The sequence below is a fragment of the Oncorhynchus masou genome, chromosome 24 (assembly GCF_036934945.1).
Source record: "Oncorhynchus masou masou isolate Uvic2021 chromosome 24, UVic_Omas_1.1, whole genome shotgun sequence".
Lineage (NCBI taxonomy): Eukaryota > Metazoa > Chordata > Actinopteri > Salmoniformes > Salmonidae > Oncorhynchus > Oncorhynchus masou.
Window position 1 is genome coordinate 32,468,205 of NC_088235.1, and position 23,060 is coordinate 32,491,264.

Sequence of the window (23,060 nt, forward strand, 5' to 3'; positions counted from 1 at the left end):
TAGTTGCGGTGAAAATATGGTAAATCTACAACCAATTACAGTATTTTTACAGCTAAATGAAGGTATTAATGTTAAAGGACAGTACAGTATGCTGCTTACTTAAGACTCAACCACACTTGGGATTTGAACTCACAACCTCTGGGTTTCTAGCTACTTGAAGTTTCTGCTGAGTCACAAGATCTATGGACATATTGGAGAATGGCTATATATTTATCGCCATTCAGTCACAAGATCTTGTGATATTTCACATGTGAAAATGTGTTTTTGGAACACTTCGTGACATTTCACGTGTTATCACTGTTTAGCAAAAGAAAGACCCCACCTGGGAGTTGAACTCAACCTCTGGGGTTTGGTGTACACTGAACTTTCTGCTGCGCCACAAAGTCTGTAGCATTTGCATACACATTCATTACCTATAATACATCTCTGCACTTAGCAATAGTGTCATCTGCACTGGTATTTTAGTTATCAGTTATTCTGAATATTCTCTCATCATTGATTTGATTTACTTATTTCAGCAATTTGAGGGTTTTCTGTGTAGATGTCTAATGTTGGTGTATAGTTGTCTAATGTTGGTTTAATATTATACATTAATCACTATGATAAATATAATATTTTTTTCTTGTGTATTTTTTAACTAAGCTGAGATTTACTTTGAAGTCAAAAGTGTAGGAATACAGGTGAAATCTGTTGTTGAGATAGACATGGTGGTGTAACAGGAAGAGCACAATACTGTGACCCAAAAGGCTGTGAATTCAAATCCCATGTAAGGACAAGTTACTGTTTAAATAAACATACACAATGTAGTCAAATAAGTTGAAAACACAATGCTCTTTGCAGGAAATTACCTGTGACATCTCATGTAAAAATGTGTATACACATGTCAAAGGTTATGCAAAATATCATCACGTGAAGTGTTAAAAAAACACATGGTTTCAATGTGGAAAAACTTAGAAATGTCACATGTGAAATCATATGATTTTCCACATGTGAAATCATGATCTGACATTCATCATGTTTGCCTTTGTAGATGACATCGATAACACATTGCATTCATCATGTATTTTATATAAAGCCACAGACTAAGGCACACAGCTCTGTCTTCATACAGGAGCAATGAGAGAACCAGGCAGGCATTATCCATCACTATGAAACACCTGCAACACAATGGATGGCTTCATTTTCTCTTGAAGCTTAGAGCGGAGAGCCTAGAGGATTCCACTACTGAAGAAGATACTATTCAAATGTTCACGAAAAGAAAAACAGGGGAGCTACTTCCAATAACACTTGACTTCTACTGAACAATGACAAATCCCCAAATTCCCTTATTAGCCCGACACAGTACAATGCCATTAGTCTGAAGTAAGAGAATGATGCGCATACATTTACATTGTAACATTGCTTAACAATACCCCTTATGACATTTGATTTAATAATAATGTTATCAATTTCCAAATAAGAAATATTAGCCTAATATTAACTCTATGATTAATTCAGCTTGCCGACAGATGGAGGAGGGCGTATTTGTTTGATCCTCTATATTTAAGAGCAGTCTGTAGCATTCCGATCATATCCTGTGTCTAGAGTAGTAGTGGTACTGTACTTGTGTTTCTCTTGCCTGCAGTCAGTCCCCTGTGATAAGTGATACTATATGTTCCAGTCTTCACCTGAGGCCTTCTTTCCCCAACCTCCATGTGCACTTTGTGTGTGTGTGTGTGTGTTTGTGTAGTTGAGTGTGTATATATATATACACAGTACCAGTCAAAAGTTTGGACACACCTACTCATTCAAGGGTTTTTCTATATTGAATTTTTTTTAAACATTTTGGAATAATATTGAAGACATCAACACTATGAAATAACACATATCGAATCATGTAGTAACCAAAGAAGTGTTAAATAAATCTAAATCTATTTTATATTTGATATTTTTCAAAGGAGCCAACCTTTTCCTTGATGTCACCTGGAATGATTTTCAATTAACAGGTGTGCCTTGTTAAAAATTATTTTGTGGAATGTCTTTCCTTCTTAATGCGTTTGAGCCAATCAGTTGTGTTGTGACAAGGTAGGGGTGGTATACAGAAGATAACCCTATTCGGTAAAAGACCAAGTCCATATTTTGGCAAGCACAGCTAAAATAAGCAAAGAGAAATGACAGTCAATCATTACTCTTAGAGATGAAGGTCAGTCAATGCGGAACATTTTCAAGAACTTTGAACGTTTCTTCGAGTGCAGTCGCAAAAACTGTCAAGCACTATGATGAAACTGGCTCTCATGAGGACCGCCATGGGAAAGGAAGAAACAGAGTTCAGACAAATAAATGCTTCACAGAGTTCAAGTAACAGACACATCTCAACATCAACTGTTCAGAGGAGACCACGTGAACCAGGCCTTCATGGTTGAATTGCTGCAAAGAAACCACTAGTAAAGGACACCAATAATAAGAAGAGACTTGCTTGGGCCAAGAAACACGAGCAATGGACATTAGACCGGTGGAAATCTGTCAGTGATTTATTTAGAATTCACGGCACACTTAACCAGCATACCTACCACAGAATTACATTTACATTTACATTTAAGTCATTTAGCAGACGCTCTTATCCAGAGCGACTTACAAATTGGTGAATTCAATACGCCATCCCATCTGGTTTGCACTTAATGGGACTAGGGTTGCAAAGGGATAATTTCCGGATAATTTCCAGAATTTTCCTGGAAATTTTCCTTGGGAAGTTAAGCCCTGGAATTTTGTAAATTTTGCTTAAATTCATCAAAAAAGTTAGCTTATAACAGTGAACCTTTTTTGTGGATTACAAAATTCTAGGTCTTGTGGCATATTTTGGTTAAACTATCCCCAATTCAATGGAATTGCAACACTCTGCATGCACAGTGCATGAACAGTGCATTCTTCCATCACATGTACAGCTGATTCTCAAGATCTTGCACACAAATGAGATGCTATTGAGCCCAAACTACTACACTGTAGTAGTGTGCCAAAGACTACATGCTTTCTGGTAAGTTTCGATTACAATACTGGGTGGGTTGAATATATTTTATATGACATACATTATTTTTTGTTAACTAGTAAATAGTAGCCTACAGCAAAGTATGTTTAAATAATTTCGGCTAGTTAGTTTTTGCAACCATGTTGAATTTAGCTTGCTTGAGCCTGCTAAGGAGTGTTAATTCACCTGTTTCCATACATGTTTCATTTGAAAACATTTATCTTACAAAGGAGTTGTTTAGTCTAACTGCTTAACTATTTATCTGTACATGGAATTTAATGGGTTTAAAAAAACAAATTCTCTCATCTTCACAGGAAAATGCCATGGGCACTATCAAATCAAATCAAAGTTTATTTGCCACGTGCGTCGAATACAACAGCTGTAGACCTTACAGTGATAGTGCAAAAAAAGGTATAAGGTGAACAATAGGTAGGTAAAGAAATAAAAACAACAGTAAAAAGACAGTTAGAATCTCAATTCAATGGCTCAGACACAAGAGGTATGTGGCAGGGTCTACAGTCAATCACGGATTACAAAAAGAAAACCAGCCCCGTCACGGACCAGGATGTCTTGCTCCCAGGCAGACAAAATAACTTTTTTGCCCGCTTTGAGGACAATACAGTGCCACTGACACGGCCTGCAACCAAAACATGCGGCATCTCCTTCACTGCAGCCGAGGTGAGTAAAACATTTAAACGTGTTAACCCTCGCAAGACTGCAGGCCCAGACGGCATCCCCAGCCGCGTCCTCAGAGCATGCGCAGACCAGCTGGCTGGTGTGTTTATGGACATATTCAATCAATCCCTATACCAGTCTACTGTTCCCACATGCTTCAAGAGGGCCACCATTGTTCCTGTTCCCAAGAAAGCTAAGGTAACTGAGCTAAACGACTACCGCCCGAAGCACTCACTTCCGTCATCATGAAGTGCTTTGAGAGACTAGTCAAGGACCATATCACCTCCACCCCACCTGACTCCCTAGACCCACTCCAATTTGCTTACCGCCCAAATAGGTCCACAGACAATGCAATCTCAACCACACTGCACACTTCCCTAACCCATCTGGACAAGAGGAATACCTATGTGAGAATGCTGTTCATCGACTACAGCTCGGCATTTAACACCATAGTACCTTCCAAGCTCGTCATCAAGCTCGAGACCCTGGGTCTCGACCCCGCCCTGTGCAACTGGGTACTGGACTTCCTGACGGGCTGCCCCCAGGTGGTGAGGGTAGGCAACAACATCTCCACCCCGCTGATTCTCAACATTGGGGCCCCACAAGGGTGCGTTCTGAGCCCTTTCCTGTACTCCCTGTTCACCCACGACTGCGTGGCCACGCACGCCTCCAACTCAATCATCAAGTTTGCGGACGACACAACAGTGGTAGGCTTGATTACCAACAACGACGAGGCGGCCTACGGGGAGGAGGTGAGGGCCCTCGGAGTGTGGTGTCAGGAAAATAACCTCACACTCAACGTCAACAAAACTAAGGAGATGATTGTGGACTTCAGGAAACAGCAGAGGGAACACCCCCCTATCCACATCAATGGAACAGTAGTGGAGAGGGTAGTAAGTTTTGAGTTCCTCGGCATACACATCACAGACAAACTGAATTGGTCCACCCACACCGACAGCATCGTGAAGAAGGCGCAGCAGCGCCTCTTCAACCTCAGGAGGCTGAAGAAATTCAGCTTGTCACCAAAAGCACTCACAAACTTCTACAGATGCACAATCGAGAGCATCCTGGCGGGCTGTATCACCGCCTGGTACGGCAACTGCTCCGCCCACAACCGTAAGGCTCTCCAGACGGTAGTGAGGTCTGCACAACGCATCACCTGGGGCAAACTACCTGCCCTCCAGGACACCTACACCACCCGATGTTACAGGAAGGCCATAAAGATCATCAAGGACAACAACCACCCAAGCCACTGCCTGTTCACCCCGCTATCATCCAGAAGGCGAGGTCAGTACAGGTGCATCAAAGCTGGGACCGAGAGACTGAAAAACAGCTTCTATCTCAAGGCCATCAGACTGTTAAACAGCAACCACTAACATTGAGTGGCTGCTGCCAACACACTGACTCAACTCCAGCCACTTTAATAATGGGAATTGATGGGAAATGATGTAAAATATATCACTAGCCACTTTAAACAATGCTACCTATAATATAATTTTTACATACCCTACATTATTCATCTCATATGTATACGTATATACTGTACTCTATATCATCTACTGCATCTTTATGTAATACATGTATCACTAGCCACTTCAACTATGCCACTTTGTTTACATACTCATCTCATATGTATATACTGTACTCGATACCATCTACTGTATCTTGCCTATGCCGCTCTGTACCATTACTCATTCATATATCTTTATGTACATATTCTTTATCCCCCTACACTTGTGTGTATAAGACAGTAGTTTTGGAATTGTTAGTTAGATTACTTGTTGGTTATTACTGCATTGTCGGAACTAGAAGCACAAGCATTTCGCTACACTCGCATTAACATCTGCTAACCATGTGTATGTGACAAATAAAATTTGATTTGATTTGATTTTAAAAATAACAGTAGCGAGGCTATATATAGTAGCGACACTGGTGAGTCGGGCTGATTGAGGTAGTATGTACATGTAGATATGGTTAAAGTGACGATGCATATATGACGAACAGAGAGTAGCAATAGCGTAAAAGAGGGGTTGGCGGGTGGTGGGTGGCGGGACACAATGCAGATAGCCCGGTTAGCCAATGTGCAGGAGCATTGGTTGGTCGGGCCAATTGAGGTAGCATGTACATGAATGTATAGTTAAGGTGACTATGCATATATGATAAACAGAGAGTAGCAGCAGCGTAAAAGAAGGATTGAGGGGGCACACACTGCAAATAGTCCGGGTAGCCATTTGATTACCTGTCCAGGAGTCTTATGGGGGTAAAAACTGTTGAGAAGCCTTTTTGTCCTAGACTTGGCACCCCGGTACCGCTTGCCATGCGGTAGCAGAGAGAACAGCCTATGCTTGGTCTAAAGTGGAGGAGTCCTACCCTCACATCACACCCATTTCCTGTGCAGCTCATGCATTGAATCGGCTCCTCAAGGACATCATGGCACTGAAAACAATGTATACACTCTACAAGAGAGCCAAGGAAATGGTTAGGTATGTGAAGGGTCATCAAGTTACAGCAGCAATCTACCTCACCAAGCAAAGTGAGAAGAATAAGAGCACCACATTGAAGCTGGTGTTGTCATCATGTTTGACAGTCTCCAGGAGGGGAAGGAGTCTCTCCAAGAAATGGCCATATCACAGTCTGCCGATATGGACAGCCCCATCAAGAGGATCCTCCTGGATGATGTATTTTGGGAGAGAGTGGTAAGAAGCCTGAAACTCCTGAAACCTATAGCAGTAGACATTGCACGGAATGTAAAAGAGGAAGTCCGTACTGCCCTGCCCACTTCACTGTTGCTCCAAGCAGAGGACACTGGAGTTCCGAAATACATCAAAAAGTGTGATGACTTCTGCCTGAAGCCCATACACGCCGCAGTGCACATGTTGGACCCAAAGTACGTTGGCAAGAGCATCCTGTCTGGTGCAGAGATCAACAAGGCCTATGGTGTTAACACTACCGTGTCTCGCCACCTTGGCCTGGATGAGAGTCAGGTTCTTGGCAGTCTGGCAAAGTACACTTCCAAGCAAGAGCTTTAGGATGGAGATGCAATATGACAGTCGTGCCAACATATCTCATCAGCCACCTGGTGGAAGGGACTTTGTGAATCTGAGGCTCTTTCCCCTGTTGCCTCCATCATCCTCCAAATCCCACCAACATCAACCGCCTCAGAGTGCAACTGGTCTGATTATTGCTTCAAAGGTTTTCTTTTTTCAAGCTATAACAAGGGTGCTCAAGCAAACAAACAGCAGAGACCTGAGTATACTGTCCAACTTGGAACTGAGTGAGTAGTGTTCGTTTGGTCTGATGCTATTTTGAAAGCCAAGAATAAAAAAATAAAAAATAAAGTACATTACAATTATATATTTTATTTTGTGGGGACTGAATGCTGAGTTAAGGCTGCCAGGCTTGCAAGGACAGACCAAATACAAATTCAATTAGCACGAATGTGTGAAGTAAAAGGTGTCAAGGCCTTTGAGCTCAACAAGTGGCAGGAGTCTTTGAAGCATCCTCTGAAGCCCCCTCCTGCTGTTCAAAGTCCATTAACTGGCATTTTCTACAAGAAATCTGCCTCCAGAAATAAAAGCTTCTCCCACATGGGTGTAACACCTACTCCCATTACCTGCTGCTTGGATTCCACCTGGCGATCTGTTCACCGTCTGCCCTGGCCTGTCTCCCCCTGTCTGATACAGGTACCCCCACCACACTCACCCCTCACTCCTGAGCTTTCACTCGCCTCCAGCATTCAATCACTGTAAGGACGAGTGACTCTGAACTTTATTTATTTATTTATTCATCTTTATTTAACCAGGTAGGCAAGTTTAGAACAAGTTCTCATTTACAATTGCGACCTGGCCAAGATAAAGCAAAGCAGTTCGACACATAAAACAACACAGAGTTACACATGGAGTAAAACAAACATACAGTCAATAATATTGTAGAAAAATAAGTCTATATACAATGTGAGCAAATGAGGTGAGATAAGGGAGGTAAAGGCAAAAATAAGCCATGCTCGAAGTAAATACAATATAGCAAGTAAAACACTGGAATGGTAGATTTGCAGTGGAAGAATGTGCAAAGCGGTAATAATAGGGTGCAAAGGAGCAAAATAAATAAATACAGTAGAGGAAGAGGTAGTTGTTTGGGCCAAATTATAGATGGGCTATGTGCAGGTGCAGTAATCTGTGAGCTGCTCTGACAGCTGGTGCTTATTAAAGCTAGTGAGGGAGATAAGTGTTTCCAGTTTCAAAGATTTTTGTAGTTCATTCCAGTCATTGGCAGCAGAGACCTGGAAGGAGAGGCGGCCAAAGGAGGAATTGGCTTTGGGAGTGACCAGAGAGATATACCTGCTGGAGCGCGTGCTAAGAGTGGGTGCTGCTATGGTGACCAGCGAGATGAGATAAGGGGGGACTTTACCAAGCAGGGTCTTGTAAATGACCTGGAGCCAGGGGGTTTGGCGACGAGTATGAAGCGAGGGCCAACCAACGAGAGCGTACAGGTCACAGTGGTGGGTAGTATATGGGGCTTTGGTGACAAAACGGATAGCACTGTGATAGACTGCATCCAATTTATTGAGTAGGGTATTGGAGGCTATTTTGTAAATCGCCGAAGTCGAGGATCGGTAGGATGGTCAGTTTTACGAGGGTATGTTTGGAAGCATGAGTGAAGGATGCTTTGTTGCAAAATAGGAAGCCAAGTCTAGATTTAACTTTGGATTGGAGATGTTTCATGTGAGTCTAGAAGGAGAGTTTACAGTCTCACCAGACACCTAGGTCTTTGTAGTTGTCCACATATTCTAAGTCAGAACTGTCCAGAGTAGTGATGCTGGACGGGCAGGCAGGTACAGGCAACGATCGGTTGAAGAGCATGCATTTCGTTTTACTTGTATTTAAGAGCAGTTGGAAGCCACGGAAGGAGAGTTGTATGGCATTGAAGTTCGTCTGGAGGGTTGTTAACGCAGTGTCCAAAGAAGAGCCAGAAGTATACAGAATGGTGTCGTCTGCGTAGAGGTGGATCAGAGAATCACCAGCAGCAAGAGCGACATCATTGATGTATACAGAGAAGAGAGTCGGCCCAAGAATTTAACCCTGTGGCACCCCCATAGAGACTGCCAGAGGCCCGGACAACAGGCCCTTCCGATTTGACACACTAAACTCTATCAGAGAAGTAGTTGGTAAACCAGGCGAGGCAATCATTTGAGAAACCAAGGCTATTGAGTCTGCCGATGAGGATGTGGTGATTGACAGAGTCGAAACCCTTGCCAGGTCAATGAATACGGCTGCACAGTAATGTTTCTTATCAATGGCGGTTAAGATATCGTTTAGGACCTTGAGCGTGGCTGAGGTGCACCCATGACCAGCTCTGAAACCAGATTGCATAGCGGAGAAGGTGCGGTGGTATTCGAAATGGTCGGTAATCTGTTTCCTGACTTGGCTCTCGAAGAACTTAGAAAAGCAGGGTAGGATAGATATTGGTCTGTAGCAGTTTGGGTCAAGAGTGTCCCCCCCTTTGAAGAGGGGGATGACCGCAGCTGCTTTCTAATCTTTGGGAATCTCAGACGACACGAAAGAGAGGTTGAACAGGCTAGTAATAGGCGTTACAACAATTTCGGCAGATCATTTTAGAAAGAAAGGGTCCAGATTGTCTGGCCCGGTTGATTTGTAGGGGTCCAGCTTTTGCAGCTCTTTCAAAACATCAGCTATCTGGATTTGGGAGAAGGAGAAATGGGACTTACAATGTCGAGCCCCAAGTCGTTATATATACAGGTATATATAAAACTATTGTGCATTTTGCTATTTTGCTATTTGCCTCTTGACTCCTGCATACTTTGTTCACGACAAACTTTATTTACCCAACCGTGGGACAGACTATGTTTGTTCTCACACTCGGGACTCTGACAATCTATTGGTTACACAGACATTTGGCCTCCCATCCCATTCTAACCATCTCTTGCCGGCTTTGTATTCATGTTACCTGATGAAATTGCTATACAATATGATCTTGTTGCCATCTGATGCACATTCAGATGTCATAAATCAGCAATGCAGATCTCTCCCTGTCCTATGCCATGCCTTGATTGTATTACTGTTGATTATATCTGGAAATGTGCACATACACCCTGGTACAGCTACCGTTGCTAGCCCCAATTCTGACTTGTGCTCTGATATCTGCTTCACTGATTTCTGCTTTCGTGAAAGCCTGGGTTTTCTACACGCTAACACGAGAAGCTTATTACATAAAATGGATCATTTGAAAGTGTGGGTTCACAGCTCCAATCCAGATGTGTTGTCCATTACTGAGACATGGTTAAGGAAGAGTGTTTTGATACTGATGTTAACCTTTCTGGTTATAACCTTTTTCGGCAAGACAGATCTTCCAACGGTTGGGAAGTGGCAATCTTTACCAAGGATCACCTTCAGTGCTCAGTTGTCTCCACCAAGTCTGTCCCCAAACAATTTCATTTGCTGGTTTTAAGCATTAAACTTTCAAAATGCTCTTGACTGACTGTTGATGGGTGCTATCGTCCTACATCAGCACCGGCCTGTGCCCTACCTGCCCTAAGCTCTCTCCTGTCTCCTTACACTAAGTCTGAATTTGTCCTGCTTGGCAACCTAAACGGGGACATGCTTAAACCACCTACCAAGTCCTAAAGCAATGGGACCCCCTAAATCTTTCTCAAATTATTACCAATCCCACAAGGTATGACTCCAAAAACCCAGAAAAAGCTACTCTCCTCGATGTTATCCTCACAAATAATCCTGATAGGTATCAGGATTATTGGATCACTGTTACTCTAACTTCCGCGACGCATATAAGGTCCTGCCCCGTCCCCCTTTCGGAAAAGCTGACCACGACTCCATTTTGCTGATACCTGCCTACAGACAAAAACTAAAACAAGAAGCTCCCACGCTGAGGTCTGTCCAACGCTGGTCCGACCAAGCTGACTCCACACGCCAAGACTGCTTCCATCACGTGGACTAGGACATGTATCGTATTGCGTCAGATAACAACATTGACGAATATGCTGATTCGGTGTGCGAGTTCATTAGAACGTGCGTTGAAGATGTTGTTCCCATAGCAACGATTAAAACATTCCCTAACCAGAAACCGTGGATTGATGGCAGCATTCGTGTGAAACTGAAAGCGCGAACCACTGCTTTTAATCAGGGCAAGGTGTCTGGTAACATGACCGAGTACAAACAGTACAGCTATTCCCTCCGCAAGGCTATCAAACAAGCTAAGCGTCAGTACAGAGACAAAGTAGAATCTCAATTCAACGGCTCAGACACAAGAGGCATGTGGCAGGGTCTACAGTCAATCACGGACTACAGGAAGAAATCCAGCCCAGTCACGGACCAGGATGTCTTGCTCCCAGGCAGACTAAATAACTTTTTTGCCCGCTTTGAGGACAATATAGTGCCACTGACACGGCCTGCAACGGAAACATGCGGTCTCTCCTTCACTGCAGCCGAGGTGAGTAAAACATTTAAACGTGTTAACCCTCGTAAGACTGCAGGCCCAGACGGCATCCCCAGCCGCGCCCTCAGAGCATGCGCAGACCAGCTGGCTGGTGTGTTTACGGACATATTCAATCAATCCCTATACCAGTCTGCTGTTCCCACATGCTTCAAGAGGGCCACCATTGTTCCTGTTCCCAAGAAAGCTAAGGTAACTGAGCTAAACGACTACCGCCCCGTAGCACTCACTTCCGTCATCATGAAGTGCTTTGAGAGACTAGTCAAGGACCATATCACCTCCACCCTACCTGACACCCTAGACCCACTCCAATTTGCTTACCGCCCAAATAGGTCCACAGACGATGCAATCTCAACCACACTGCACACTGCCCTAACCCATCTGGACAAGAGGAATACCAATGTGAGAATGCTGTTCATCGACTACAGCTCGGCATTCAACACCATAGTACCCTCCAAGCTCGTCATCAAGCTCGAGACCCTGGGTCTCGACCCCGCCCTGTGCAACTGGGTACTGGACTTCCTGACAGGCCGCCCCCAGGTGGTGAGGGTAGGTAACAACATCTCCTCACCGCTGATCCTCAACACTGGGGCCCCACAAGGGTGCGTTCTGAGCCCTCTCCTGTACTCCCTGTTCACCCACGACTGCGTGGCCACGCACGCCTCCAACTCAATCATCAAGTTTGCGGACGACACAACAGTGGTAGGCTTGATTACCAACAATGACGAGACGGCCTACAGGGAGGAGGTGAGGGCCCTCGGAGTGTGGTGTCAGGAAAATAACCTCACACTCAACGTCAACAAAACTAAGGGGATGATTGTGGACTTCAGGAAACAGCAGAGGGAACACCCCCCTATCCACATCGATGGAACAGTAGTGGAGAGAGTAGCAAGTTTTAAGTTCCTCGGCATACACATCACAGACAAACTGAATTGGTCCACTCACACAGACAGCATCGTGAAGAGGGTAGTGAGGTCTGTACAACGCATCACCGGGGCAAACTACCTGCCCTCCAGGACACCTACACCACCCGATGTTACAGGAAGGCCATAAAGATCATCAAGGACATCAACCACCCGAGCCACTGCCTGTTCACCCCGCTATCATCCAGAAGGTGAGGTCAGTACAGGTGCATCAAAGCTGGGACCGAGAGACTGAAAAACAGCTTCTATCCCAAGACCATCAGACTGTTAAACAGCGACCACTAACATTGAGTGGCTGCTGCCAACACACTGACACTGACTCAACTCCAGCCACTTTAATAATGGGAATTGATGGGAAATGATGTAAATATATCACTAGCCACTTTAAACAATGCTACCTTATATAATGTTACTTACCCTACATTATTCATCTCATATGCATACGTATATACTGTACTCTATATCATCGACTGCATCCTTATGTAATACATGTTTCACTAGCCACTTCAACTATGCCACTTTGTTTACATACTCATCTCATATGTATATACTGTACTCGATACCATCTACTGTATCTTGCCTATGCTGCTCTGTACCATTACTCATTCATATATCCTTATGTACATATTCTTTATCCCCTTACACTGTGTATAAGACAGTAGTTTAGGAATTGTTAGTTAGATTACTTGTTGGTTATTACTGCATTGTCGGAACTAGAAGCACAAGCATTTCGCTATACTCGCATTAACATCTGCTAACCATGTGTATGTGACAAATAAAATTAGATTTGATTTGATTTGAGTCTGGCATTTTCCTTAATGACCTTAGTGATACCTGTTTTACAGCCTGTGTTCGTAATGGCTGCTCAGTGACATGACCTGTCCTGATTTGCCATAGACATTTGCTAAACAACTTTAATGAGCAGGCCTTCCTTCATGAACTGGTCTCTGTAAAATGGTATAGAATCAGCTTGATCCCTTCTGTCGAAGATAGAAGAATGGCATTTAGTGAAAGGCTCGGCATATGCATACTCAGGCTGACAATTTTATTTTATTTATTTTACCTTTATTTAACTAGGCAAGTCAGTTAAGAACAAATTCTTATTTTCAATGACGGCCTAGGAACAGACAAAGAAGTGCACTCAGGCTATCCGGGAGGCCAAAGTTAGTTACGTAAAGGAGCAGTTCTTACTCTGTCGGTCTAACCCCAAGAAGTTCTGGAAAACAGTTAAAGACATGGAAAATAAATTCTCCTCCCCACAGCTGCCCATGCCCCTTAATATTGATGATGTGGTTGTTACTGACAAGAAGCACATCGCTGAGCTCTTTAATCACCACTTCATTAAGTCAGGATTCCCATTTGACTCAGCCACGCCTCCTTGCCCGTCTACCATTTCCTCATCTCCCACCCCTTCTAATGAGACTATCCCGATGCTGCTCCCTCCTTTTCCCCTGCCCCGCTACAAAGTTTCTCCCTGCAGGCAGTCACTGAGTCCGAGGTGCTAAAGGAGCTCCTTAAACATGACCCCAAAAAAACTATCTGGGTCAGATGGTTTAGACTCTTTCTTCTTTAAGTTTTCTGCACCTATCATAGTCAAGCCAATCTCCAACCTTTTTAACCTGTGTCTCCTTTCTGGGGAGGTTCCCATTGCTTAGAAGGCAGCCACGGTTCGTCCTTTATTTAAAGGGGAGATCAAGCTGATCCTAACTGTTATATGCCTATTTCTATTTTGCCCTGTTTATCAAAAGTGTTGGAAAAACTTGTCAATAATCAACTGACTGGCTTTCTTGATGTCTATAGTATTCTCTCAAGTATGCAACCTGGGTCAGCTCAGGTTATGGATGGGTCACTGCAACCTTAATGGTCCTCAATAATGTCACCATTGTCCTTGATTCTAAGTAACATTATGCTGCTATTTATATTGACTTGGCTAAAGCTTTTGATACAGTATACCATTCCATTCTTGTGGGCAGGCTAAGGAGTATTGGTGTCTCTAGCGACTGGAACGAGCTGCAACAAACACTCAAACTGGACAGTTTTATCTCTTCAGTCAAAGACTCTATCATGGACACTCTTATTGACTGTTGTGGCTGCTTTGTGTGATGTATTGTTGTCTCTACCTTCTTGCCCCTTGTGCTATTGTCTGTGCCCAACAATGTTTGTACCATGTTTTGTGCTGCTACCATGTTGTGTTGCTACCATGCTGTGTTGTCATGTGTTGCTGCCTTGCTATGTTGTTGTCTTAGGTCTCTCTTTATGTAGTGCTGTGTTGTCTCCCTTGTCGTGATGTGTGTTTTGTCCTATATTTATATTGTCTTTTTTACATTGTTTTAAAAAAAATCCCAGGCCCCCGTCCCCACAGTAGGCCGTTTGCCTTTTGGTAGGCCGTCATTGTAAATAAGAATTTGTTCTTAACTGACTTGCCTAGTTGTCACGATCGTTGAATGAGGAGGACCACAGTGTAGCGTGCTGAGCGTACATATTCCTTTATTTCGTAAGACGCCGACAAAAACAATAAACCATACAAAAAAATGACTGTGAAGCTTAAGTGCTATAGTGCTACAAACAAAGACAACTTCCCACAAAGAAAGGAGGGAAAAGGGCTACCTAAGTATGGTTCCCAATCAGAGACAACGATAGACAGCTGTTCCTGATTGAGAACCATACCCGGCCAAAATATAGAAACACAAAATCATAGAAAAACAAAACATAGAATGCCCACCCCAAATCACACCCTGGCCAAACCAAAATGAGACATTAAAAGGCTCTCTAAGGTCAGGGTGTGACACTAGTTAAATAAAGGTTAAATAAAAGGTAAAATGTTTGTTTCTTTCTCCATATGATATGGTAAATATATCCAATGCAAAAAAACTACTACATTTAAATGATATTAATATTAATTTGAATATATTTCCGTTAATTCCCATATATTCCCGTTAATTCCCACTGAAAAATTCCACCTCTGAATAGTCCCCAAAATGTGCAACCCTAAGTGGGACTAGCATTTGTTTTTCAATAGGACAATGACCCAACACACCTCCAGGCTGTGTAAGGGCTATTTGACCAAAAAGGAGAGTGATGCATCAGATGACCTGGCCTCCACAATCACCCGACTTCAACCCAATTGAGATAGTTTGGGCTGAGTTGGGCCGCAGAGTGAAGGAAAAGCAGCCAATAAGTGCTCAATATATATGGGAGCTCCTTCAAGACTGTTGGAAAAGTATTCCAGGTGAAGCTGGTTGAGAGAATGCCAAGAGTGTGCAAAGCTGTCAACAGAATCTAAAATATAAAACATATTTTGATTTGATTAACAACTTTTTGGTTACTACATGATTCCATATATGTTATTTCATAGTTTTGATGTCGTCACTATTATTCTACAACGTAGAAAAAAAAAATAATAAAAACCCTTGAATGAGTATGTGTGTCCAAATATTTGACTGGTACTGTATCTCTCTGTGCAGGTCGTCTCAGTAGTCTGAACTGCAAGGGCAACGAGGAAAGACACCCCGTGGCTCCCAACAAAGGCAAAGGCTCCCAGCTGTAATCAGAAACCATCATCTCTCTCCACATAGCTTTACCCCAGGCAGGATTGCAACTCCAAGCCCTGCTCTGATACGATGATGCCATCGTAAAAATAAAATAAAATGTTACCCCCTACTCCCCAATTTCTTGATATCCAATAGCAATTTTTTTCTCATCGTTGCAACTCCCCAACGGGCTCAGGAGAGGCAAAGGGTTCTCCAAAACATGACCCACCAAGCCTCGCTGCTTCTTAGCACATGCTCGCTTAACCCAGAAGCCAACCACATCAATATGTCAGAGGAAACACCATTCAACTGACGACTGTAGTCAGCTTGCAGGCGTCCGGCCCCCACAATGAGTCGCTAGAGCACCATGAGCCAAGGAAAGCCCCATTGGCCAAACCCTCCCCTAACTTGGACAATACTGGGCCAATTGTATTACATTTACATTCGTAATAAATCGGGTACACCCATCTAGTACCGGGTCAGACCCCTCTTTGCCTCCATAACATCCTGAATTCTTTGGGGTATGGAAACATCAAGGGACCTAACGTGTGCCAGGGAAACCTTCCCCACAACCTTACACCACAGACACCAGCCTGTACCGTTGACACCAGGCAGGATAGGGCCTGTTTGTAGCCCTGATGTTCGTTTGCATGATTCTTGCCATTCTCCTTCGACCTCTCACCTACGAGCTGTTTTCACCCACAGGACTGCCACTGACGGGATGTTTTTCATTTGTCGCACCATTTTTGGTAAACCCTAGACACTGTCGTGCGTGAAAATCCCAGGAGGCCGAACGTTTCTGAGACACTAGAACCAGCGCGCCTGGCACTGACGATAATACCACGCTCAAAGTTGCTTAGGCCACTTGTTTAGCCCATTCTAACGTTCAATTGAACAGTAACTGAATGTCACCAAATGCCTGCTTTATGTAACAAGCCACAGCCACATGACACACTGTCTGTTGGTGTAAACCATTTTCATGAACAGGGTGGTGTACCTAATAAACTGGCCACCGAGTGTAGAAACGCAATACATATAGTATTGGCACCCAAGTATTGTGATCATATTGTATCGTGAGGTCCCTGGCAATTCCCAGCCCTACTAAGGACTGTAAGGACTGAATCTGCCCAAAAACATTAAATACAATTCTACTTCCCAAATCAATGCCTGTTCCATGCTCTCCTTCAACCGCTCTTAAACTATGATTGTCAGAAGAGCTTATCACAAATGAATATTGAATGTTACATTTTCTGAGAAAATGATTTGTATGTCCAAAATGGCACCAGATTCCTGATATAGTGCACTACTTTTGACTAGAGCCTGCACAAAAGTAGTGCACTATATCAGGAATATGGTGCCATTTGGGACATACAAATCATTTTCTCAGAAAATGTAACATTCAATATTCATTGTCAAGCTTAAAATAAAAGTAAATATTGTTGCCCTGAAGCGACTCCCATGGCATTGTTTCAGTGAACAGCAATCATCTATCAACATGTATTTAAGCCAATACTCTGAAATTGTGCGAGATGTGAGTCAAGGCATGCCTTACATGGACCATTCAAGCACACAAGATCATGATGGTCGTACGAGGCTATAAATTCTCTACAATAATGGATAGAATGGAGCGCGAATTTTTTTGTTGTTGTTAGGATTAATATGAGATGATTAGAACTGATTAGGCATTATAAAGGGGTCATACATGCTCATGACATGTCTTACACTGTGTCATAACTGCCTAATAACGCATTATACCTTGGCTTTAAGTACCTACATTTATTTTAGGAAAAGCTGTTTGCCTACCGATAGTGGCCACAGTATCGTCCTTGCCCTGAGTGAAGACCACCACTCGTTGTCTCTTCTTGTTGACCTTCGGCAGGCTCTGGGCCCTCCTGGCAATCTCTGCAATGTCATCCGTCTGTGGAGAAATTATATGATTGGGTTGAAATTTCAAGAACCTGCTACATTAACCAAATGAACACCACCACACGGCCTTACTGTGGTGTCCATTATGGCGCTGCAGGGAATAGCTTCCGTGTTACGGGCTCCTGACCAATTGTGCCATTTTCAAATCAAACTGTATTTGTCACATGCGTCGAGTACAATAGGTGTACCGTGAACTACTTACCTTACCGTGAAATACTTACTTAAAAGCCCTTAACCAACAATGCAGTTAAGAAATATTTACTAAATAAACTAAAGTTTAAAAAAAATAAAAGAGCAAAAATAAAATAACAGTAACGAGGCAATATAAAGGGGGTACCGGTACTGAGTCAATGTGTAATATGTACAGTACCAGTCAAAAGTTTGGATACACCTACTCATTCAAGGGTTTGTCTTTATTTTCACTATTCTGAAAACACATATGGAATCATGTAGTAACCAAAAAATTGTTAAACAAATCAAAAATATTTTATATTTGAGATTATTCAAAGGAGCCACCCTTTGCCTTGATGACAGCTTTACACACTCTTGGCATTCTCTCAACCAGCTTCATGAGGTAGTCACCTGGAATGTATTTCAATTAACAGGTGTGCCTTGTTAAAAGTTAATTTGTGGAATTTCTTTCCTTCTTAATGTATTTGAGCCAATCAGTTGTGTTGTTACAAGGTAGGAGTGGTATACAGAAGATAGCCCTATTTGGTAAAGGACCAAGTCCATATTATGGCAAGAAAAGTTGCCATAAGCAAAGAGAAATGACAGTACAACATTAGGGCTCCCGAGTGGCACAGCGGTCTAAGGCACTGCATCTCAGTGCAAGAGGCGTCCCCACATATCCTGGTTAGATTCCAGGCTGTATCACAACTGGCCGTGATTGGGCATCCCATAGGGCGGTGCACAATTGGCCCAGTGTCATCCAGGTTAGGGTTTGGTTGGGGTAGGCGGTCATTGTAAATAAGAATGAGTTCTAAACGGACTTTCTCAGTTAAATAAATAAAAATACATTTTAGACATAAAGGTCATGTCTAAACCATCAAACGCTATGATGAAACTGACCTCTGCGCGAGAGAATTCCAAGAGTGTACAAAGCTGTCATCAAGGCAAAGGGGGGCTACTTTGAAGAATCTCAAATGTAAAATATATTTTTATTTGTTTAACTTTTTCATCTGTGAGTTCCAAATGGTTGCCCTAGCGTAAGTTGTTTTATGCTCGCTGCCTGCTAATTATATTTAGGATATGTTTCAACACGGGAATTTAAAATAATTTTCTAACAAGTTGTATTTTCTAACAACAGTTTAAATTGAGGTGTGTTCTTTCTCCTCATTAATTCACATAGAAGTAGCCTATTTCAGTGTTGCGGACAATTTATGTTTGAGGCTTTCCTGAGCCGGACAAACTTCTCTCTTCGGGAAGAGCCCGAGCACACCTATGATGTGTGTAAAATAATTTGTTGAATGATGTACTGATTATAATAAGCTAATGCTAAGCTATTTGCCAGCTATGTGAGGCACCATGTTTGTTGACATTGTACAATGCATTCTGGGTGACATTATACAATGTATTCTGTCAGACCAAAGATGTTATAATGAGGTGAATGAATGGTTCACTCATCTTTCGGGTAAACTTCCGGGAGTGAATGAAGGGAAGTGAATGATCATAGACGACACACACCCTTCAACATGCATAGTATAAACAGACCAAACTCATCTCGTCTCCTGTTATTATCTTTGGTTGTTGTGAAAAAAACAAACATGGCGGCGGGCACAAACTACCCATCGATTACTTTCGATTTCTAGAAAGTGTTTTACTCAATTATTTTGATAAATTGTGACCTCACCCGTGATGTGATTAGTTATAAATAGTAATTGCTATTAGCTAATTCATATTGTAGTTTCTGTCGCTCGAGAGTTATAAAAATATGAGACCGCTTGTGTTACGTCAATCTTTCCTCAGTTAGCGTTAGGACAAATGTAGCCTACATTTTCCGATTCGGATGTTTGTGTTATGCTTCAGTTACTTATGTGAATGTCTGAACATTGCATCCAAAAATAAACTGGTTGTAAGGGATTTCCTCCTCTTCTTCTGAAGAGGAGAGGCGAGAAGGATCGGAGGACCAAAATGCAGCATGGTTAAAGTTCATGGTTCTTTAATAAGAGAAACTATACATGAACAGAATACAAAACAAGAAACGTGAAAACCCGAAAACAGTCCCGTGTGGCACAAACACTGACACAGGAGACAACCACCCACAAAATACCCAAGGAATATGGCTGCATAAATATGGTTCCCAATCAGAGACAACGATAAACACCTGCCTCTGATTGAGAACCACTCTCGGCAACCATAGACTTACCTAGACAACTACACTGAACACAACCCCATAAATCTAATAAACCCCTAGACAAGACGAAACACAATAAATCACCAATGTCACACCCTGGCCTAACCAAAATAATAAAGAAAACACAGATAACTTAGGCCAGGGCGTGACACTGGTCACATTCTGGACATAACTTTGTAAGGACTGTGTTTGTTCAAAATGTTTGTGAAAAAACAGTATGTCCAGCTCAAATGCTGATTGTTGCATCAATCGAAACTGAACGTTCTAATCACACCGGCTTGAGCATACGTTGCAGGGATCACTGTGGAATGATCACACCCGTTTGTTGGTACGTGTGAAAAGGTTAACATTTTTTGGTTATTACATGACTCCATATGTGTTATTTCAGAGTTTTAATGTCTTCACTATTATTCTACAATGTTGAAAATAGTAAAATAAAGAAATAGCCTGGAATGAGTAGGTGTGTCCAAATTCTTGACTGGAACTGTACATCTACCTAAATGACCTCGTACCCCTGCACATTGACTCGGTACTGGTACCCTGTGTATACAGCTAATTTATTGTTACTCTCTGAGTATTCATTCCTTGTGTTATTTTTCTATTATTTATTTTTTTCTCTGTATTGTTGGGAAGGGCCTGTAAGCGAGCATTTCACTGTCTACTCAAATCAAATTGTATTGGCCACATACACATGGTTAGCAGATGTTATTGCGAGTGTAGTGAAACGCTTATGCTTCTAGATCAGACAGTGCAGCAGTATCAAACAGGTAATATCTAAAATTCCACAACAAATCCTAATATCTAACAAATTCCACAATAAAACCTTAATACACAAAATCTAGTAAAGGAATGGGATAAGAATATATAGGTATAAAAAATATGGAAGAGCAGTGACAGAACGGCTAAGATGCAATAGATAGTAAAGAAGAGATAGTGAAGGATACAGTATACATACATATACATCTGAGATGAGTAATGCAAGATATGTAAACATTCTTAAAGTGGCATTATTAAAGTGACTAGTGTTCAATTTATTAAAGTGGCCAACAATATCAAGTCTGTAGGTAGGCAGCCACCTCTCGGTGCTAGTGTTGGCTGTTAAACAATCTGATGGCTTTCAGAAGCTGTTTTTCAATCTCTCTGTCCCAGCCTTGATACACCTGTACTGACCTCGCCTTCCAGATGGAAGCAGGGTGAACAGGTAGTGACTCGGGTTGTTATTGTCCTTGATTATCTTTTTTCCTTCCTGTGACATCGGATGTTGTAGGTGTCCTGGAGGGCATGTAGTTTGCCCCTGGTGATGCTTTGTGCAGACCGCACCACCCTCTGGAGAGCCATGGGGTTGTGGGCGGTGTAATTGCTGTACCATGCGGCGATACAGCCTGACAGGATGCTCTCAATTGTGCACCTGTACAGTTTGTGAGGGCTTTTCGGTGACAAGCCACATTTTTTCAGCCTCCTGAGGTTTAAGAGGCACTGTTGCGCCTTCTTCACCACTCTGTGTGCGTGGACCATTTCAGTTTGTCGGTGATATGAACACAGAGGAACTTAAAATTTTCCACCTTCTCCACTGCTGTCCCGTCAATGTGGATAGGGGGGGGGGGGGTACTCCCTTTACTGTTTCCTGAAGTCCACGATCATCTCTTTTCTTTTCCCAACATTGAGTGAGAGGTTATTTTCCTGACACCACACTCAGAGGGCCCTCAACTCTTACCTATAGGCTGTATCGTCGTTGTTGGTAATCAAGCTGTTGTGTCGTCTGCAAACTTGAAGATTGAGTTGGAGGCGTGCATAGCCTTGCAGTTGTGGGTGAACAGGGAGTACAGGAGGGGGCTGAGAACGCACCCTTGTGGGGCCCCAGTGTGGAGGATCAGCGGAGTGGAGATGTTTCCTTCCTTCACCACTTGGGGGCGGCCCGTCAGGAAGTCCAGGACCCTGTTGCACAGGGCAGGGTCGAGACCCAGGGTCTCAAGCTTAATGATGAGCTTGGAGGGTACTATGGTGTTGAATGCTGAGCTGTAGTCGATGAACAGCATTCTTACAGTGCAGTGTGATGTGACAGGGTGACAGGTAGAGTGGAGGTGATATGATCCTTGACTAGTCTCTCAAAGCACTTCATGATGATAGAAGTGAATGCTACGGGGTGATAGTAATTTTTAGTTCAGTTAACTTAGCTTTCTTGGGAACAAGAACAATGGTGGCCCTCTTGAAGCGTGTGGGCACAGCAGACTGGGATAGGGATTGATTGAATATGTCCGTAAACACACCAGCCAGCTGGTCTGCGCTTGCTCTGAGGAAGCGGCAAGGGATGCCTTCTGGGCCAGGAGCCTTGCAAGGGTTAACATGTTTAAATGTTTTGAGGAGAGCCCACGGTCTTTGGTAGCAGGCCGCGTAGGTGGCACTGTGTTGTCCTCAAGGTGCGCAAAGAAGTTGTTTAGTTTCTCTGGAAGCAAGACGCCGATGTCCGCGAAGGGGCTGTTTTTGTTTTTGTAATCCGTGATTGTCTGTAGACCCTGCCACATACATTTGAAGTCGGAAGTTTACATACACCTTAGCCAGATACATTTAAACTCAGTTTTTCACAATTCCTGACATTTAATCCTTGTAAGAATTCCCTGTTTTAGGTCAGTTAGGATCACCACTTTATTTTAAGAATGTGAAATTTCCGAATAATAGTAGAGGGAATAATTTATTTCAGCTTTTATTTCTTTCATCACCATCACAATCCCGGTGGGTCAGAAGTTTACATACATTCTCTGGGATTCTCTGCCTCTAACCCTATTACAGGGGCGGAGTCACTGGCTTACTGGTGTTCTTTCATGCCATCACTAGGAGGGGTGCGTCACTTGAGTGGGTTGAGTCACTGATGTGATCTTCCTGTCTGGGTTGGCGCCCCCCCCTTGGGTTGTGCCATGGCGGAGATCTTTGTGGGCTATACTCGTTGGCCTTGTCTCAGGATGGTAAGTTGGTGGTTGAAGCTATCCCTCTAGTGGTGTGGGGGTTATGCTTTGGCAAAGTGGGTGGGGTTATATCCTTCCTGTTTGGCCCTGTCCGGGAGTATCATCGGATGGGGTCACAGTGTCTCCTGACCCCTCCTGTCTCAGCCTCCAGTATTTATGCTGCAGTAGTGTCGGGAGGCTAGGGTCAGCTTGTTATATCTGGAGTACTTCTCCTGTCTTTTC

At 43.1% G+C, this 23,060-nt stretch overlaps 1 protein-coding gene across 2 annotated transcripts in view; it reads right to left on the reverse strand.

The window, feature by feature from the left end:
• The window catches only part of LOC135512056 (adenosine kinase-like), a 296,146-nt gene that overhangs the window by 11,172 nt on the left and 261,914 nt on the right, over positions 1-23,060 (reverse strand). For both annotated transcript variants that reach the window (XM_064933668.1, XM_064933669.1), the window contains exon 9: positions 17,400-17,514. In XM_064933668.1, the coding sequence (XP_064789740.1) occupies positions 17,400-17,514 (115 nt within the window). The remainder of the gene's footprint in view (positions 1-17,399; positions 17,515-23,060) is intronic.